The 4,577-nt window shown below is 49.9% G+C and overlaps 1 protein-coding gene across 2 annotated transcripts in view; it reads left to right on the forward strand.

The window, feature by feature from the left end:
• Nucleotides 1–4,577, forward strand: part of GDAP2 (ganglioside induced differentiation associated protein 2) — a 44,543-nt gene that overhangs the window by 26,225 nt on the left and 13,741 nt on the right. For both annotated transcript variants that reach the window (XM_018569554.1, XM_018569553.1), the window contains exons 9-10: nucleotides 2,014–2,090; nucleotides 3,885–3,961. In XM_018569554.1, coding sequence (XP_018425056.1) covers nucleotides 2,014–2,090; nucleotides 3,885–3,961 — 154 coding nt within the window. The remainder of the gene's footprint in view (nucleotides 1–2,013; nucleotides 2,091–3,884; nucleotides 3,962–4,577) is intronic.

Consider the following 4,577-nt stretch of genomic DNA (forward strand, 5'->3'; position numbering starts at 1 on the left):
CTCTCATGTCTGAAGACTTCGTTGTGTGGGGGGGGGGGGGGGGAGATACTCACCTGATCCTCGATCCCACTTAGCTGCATCCTCCTCTGGGCTCCTTCAGTCTAATAAACCGATGATGCAGGTCCATTGACTTGCGTTAGACATGAGGACGCGGAGGGGAGGGTGGGCAGAGAGGTTAGCGCTGGTTGCCATAGGTCCAAGGATTGGGTGACTATATCTTCATTTGTGCCCCTAAACCAAAAAGCAAAAAGTTTCCCAGCACACCAGCCAGCATGCAAAAAAGAAAACCTGTCTAACCGCTAAGGTTAAAAACAGAGGTTCTAGATACACGTCTTCTGCAGAATATGTGAAAGCCGCACAGCCTCGTCAAGGCTCCTCCATATAGTGCGGTCCTAACTCTAACCAATGAGAGTCTCCATCTTGGAGCACATGGGGCAAAAGATAAAATTGGGTGCAGGATCGCCAGGATTTTATCTTTTGCCCCATGTGCTCCAAGATGGAGACTCTCATTGGTTAGAGTTAGAACCGCACTACATAGTAGAGGTGCCTTGACGCGGCTGTGCGGATTTCACATATTCTGCAGAAGACGTGTATCTAAGACCTCTGTTTTTAACTTTAGCGGTTAGACAGGTTTTTTTTTTTTGCATGCTGGCCGGTGAGTGTGCTGGGAAACCTTTTGCTGTTGTATTGTATAAAGCCCTTCCATGTGCATCGTGCTTTAAAGCTGGTTATGAGTTGATGAGTGCGTTTATCATTTGTTTTGTTTTCCTAAACCAAAAAGAGCGCTTAACTCTTGCACTGTAGGGGTAGCCCCACTGCAAGGGTTATAGTTATAAAATCCCAATGCTCTTTAATTAAAAAAAATGTCCAAAAGTGTACAACAGCCCCATGAAGTGATGTAAATCATCTCTTAAAGGAGAACTATGAGGGGGGTGATTTTCACTCAGCCTCATAATCTGAGCCGACCTGTGACAATGAGACTGTCACAGGTCGGCTCAGTAGATCGGGAGGTGAGTGAACACATACCGGCGTTCGCTCACTTCTCGATCCTGTCACGGCAGAGAGCCGTGACAGAGGAGGGACTGGATTCCCCCCGCTCCGATCCTCCAGCGCTGACTGGCGGAACGGACGGGGGAGGGGGCGGGTACAGCTGGCTCTGCGTCTAGATAGGCAGAGCCAGCTGTCACTCACGCAGCTGGTCGGATCCCGGCACAATTGTCGGGATCCGCTTCAGCTGCGGCGTCTCAGTATACCGCGAGCTGTAGCTCCCTATATACTGAGCTTAGGGTGATGGGAGGACGCTAGTCTGTGTCCTCCCGTTACCCTTAGGAGAACTATGTGGGAAAAGCCCTGACCCCATAGTTCTCCTTTTAATCGTGTCTTCTCCGGAGCTTCTGAGACCATCCATCTATGAGAACATCACTTACCGAAAGGTAAAAGACCTCCAAGCTAAAGTTGGGTCATAGCATGCCCTGATGACAGAGGAGGGACTGGATTCCCCCCGCTCCGATCCTCCAGCGCTGACTGGCGGAACGGACGGGGGAGGGGGCGGGTACAGCTGGCTCTGCGTCTAGATAGGCAGAGCCAGCTGTCACTCACGCAGCTGGTCGGATCCCGGCACAATTGTCGGGATCCGCTTCAGCTGCGGCGTCTCAGTATACCGCGAGCTGTAGCTCCCTATATACTGAGCTTAGGGTGATGGGAGGACGCTAGTCTGTGTCCTCCCGTTACCCTTAGGAGAACTATGTGGGAAAAGCCCTGACCCCATAGTTCTCCTTTTAATCGTGTCTTCTCCGGAGCTTCTGAGACCATCCATCTATGAGAACATCACTTACCGAAAGGTAAAAGACCTCCAAGCTAAAGTTGGGTCATAGCATGCCCTGAAGCGCCTTAAGAAGTTGGAATGACTAAACGCATAGGTTTTATCAATCAAAAGGTCATAATTGGTGCGGCCAGCCCTTGGCTAGCTGTGATGTCATAATAAATGCTCTTTCCTGTGTGCTGTTTGTCTAGTTATAACCGCTGGCTGTCTCGGGCGAGGACTGAGGACCTGTCTGACATCGCTGCACTCAAAGCTTTATACCAGTCTGGTAAGTGTGGGTACAGTTGTGTAGCTCCTATAGCCTTTAAAAAATCTTCACAGGTCCCCCCGGAGCCAATGCGGCACGGCACACCGGATTATGGTGCTAAAGATAGCCTGAGACAGACAAGCCATGAAGGGATCTGTATGCTGCCATTGCTGACCCGTCCTTCTGAACATGCTAGGTGCCCTGCTGATTCAATAACCTCAATACTTTTGTAATTCAGTAACCTGAAACATGAATGTAGATTGGGAGATTTGGCTTCTCTCAGTAATTACTTGCTGAATGTTTTTTTCAGTCATGCGAAGTGTTAATTATGACAGCCAGGTAACTAGCATTTGCAGGAGTTCTTTAATGGACGCTCCCATGTCTCTGTTCTAAAAGTTTTTTGTTTTGAAAGATCGAGCACCCTCCTGGGGTCTGCTGTTCTATCGCAGCATTTCTGGATGCTTTCCGGCATGACTGGGATGTACTTCACGACTTGTGCCACTAGATGGGGCTGTGCATCTAACGAATGTGTGGTCAGCCGTACCAATAGGAGAAGACCTTGTATGAGATGCCGGGGATGCAGAAATTCACATAACTCCCTTGCTTGCCGTCCTCGTGGACTGCAGCCACACTGTTGCGCCCTGAGGTACCTTCCGCTCCTTCCTGCCTCCGTTTGGTGATATCAGGGCGCATGTGACTGCAACCAAATGCATTCAAAAATGGCATTTGCATAGGAGTTTTTTAAAACCGTAATAAACGTAAATGGTTTAAAGTAATTACTTAAGGGGGGCGTGGCCGGGATGTGAAGCAGCGCGGACGTGACTGAGGGAGCTCCGCCGCTGCACTGACCTTTATCCGGCGTCCATCCTGTAGATTCGGCTCCTGTTGTACTCACCTAAGCTCCGGTGGATGTCCGGAGCAGGGGGAGATGCCATCTAGGTCCGGTAAGAGAGGCAACGGTCCCAAAGGAGGCTGGAGACGATCACAATGTTGTTTTCTTCTTGGCTCCGGTTGTGCCAGTATTTTTTTTATTTAAAATTTTTTTTTTTTGCTTTTATCCAGTTATCTTTTCCGTTTCTCTTCTCCACTATGACGGATTCTGCCTTGCCTGATGGGGGCGGAGTGTAGTCAACGACAGCGAACTCTGCAAGGGGGGGGGGCGGAGGGGTTGCACCTATTGTGTGCTCGCACGGTTGTGTGAGCAAATGTTGTTAATTGTATTAATTGTATAAAACTTCAATAAAAAGAATTTTTCAAAAAAAAAAGTAATTACTTAAAGGAGAACTATGAGGTGAGTGATTTTAACTCAACCTCATTGTTCAAGCCGACGTGTGGCAATGAAACTGTCACAGGTCGGCTCAATAGATCGGGAAGTGAGCGAAGACATACCGGCGCTCGCTCACTTCTCGATCCTGTCCCTGCTGTGACTGTCACTCATCATTCCCTGCAGGGTTAACGCTCCGATCCTCCAGCACTGACTGGCGGAACGGACGGGGGAGGGGGTGGGTACTGCGTGCCCTGCCTCTAGATAGGCAGAGCCAGCTGTTCACGCAACTGGGCGGATCTCAACAGTAATGTCGGGATTCGCTCCGGCTGCAGCGGTCTCAGTATACCGCGAGCTGTAGCTCCCTATATACTGAGCCTAGGGTGACGGGAGGACGCTAGTTTATGTCCTCCCGTTACCCTAAGGAGAACTATGGGGAAAAGCCCTGACCCCATAGTTCTCCTTTTTAAGTACCTTTTTGTGTTTTTATAGCCTTTGCATCTACTTTTTTCAGCATTGCTGTATAGCGTAGAATTGTGTTCCTCTTTCAGGAGTGGATAACTGCGGTCGGACGGTCATTGTGGTGGTGGGAAGGAATATTCCGGTCTTATTAATAGACATGGAGAAGGTAACGTCTTCTGGATCTGTTTTGGTTCTGTGTGTAGCATGTAGATTTGTATGTGTCCGTTGTTGCCTTTCGTAACTACATCTAGACAATTCCAGTCTGTGCAGTCATCATCAGACCCCGGTACTCAGGGCCGACCCTATAATGAGGAAGTCGCCTCAGGTGACATCTCATTCAGAGCTCTTAGCAACCTGTAACGCTCAGGCCTCACTGGTTCCCAGGAGCTGAGCGGGATGCTGTGGCTGGTGTCCTGCCTAGCTCCTGGCAACCAATGATGTCAGTGAGATGGGTGGGATGCTGTGCACCACAAGCAACTAACACCCCATCACGAGCACACCTATCCCCCCACCTTCCCACTGTTGCCTCAGGCAGCATTTCTTTGGATCATGTGGGGTAATGATAGGCAGAGCAGCATGGCCGCCCCCCTTTGTGGCCAGAGCCTCCCAGGTGGGAAGCTGTTTAAAGGAGAACTATGGGGTTAAGGCTTTTCCCCCATAGTTCTCCTTAGGGTAACGGAAGGACACAAACTAGCGTCCTCCCGTCACCCTAGGCTCAGTATATAGGGAGCTGTAGCTCGCGGTATACTGAGACGCCGCAGCTGAAACGGATCCCGACAATT

The sequence above is a fragment of the Nanorana parkeri genome, unplaced genomic scaffold, assembly GCF_000935625.1.
Source record: "Nanorana parkeri isolate BGI_ZX_2015 unplaced genomic scaffold, ASM93562v1 scaffold1354, whole genome shotgun sequence".
Taxonomy (NCBI): domain Eukaryota; kingdom Metazoa; phylum Chordata; class Amphibia; order Anura; family Dicroglossidae; genus Nanorana; species Nanorana parkeri.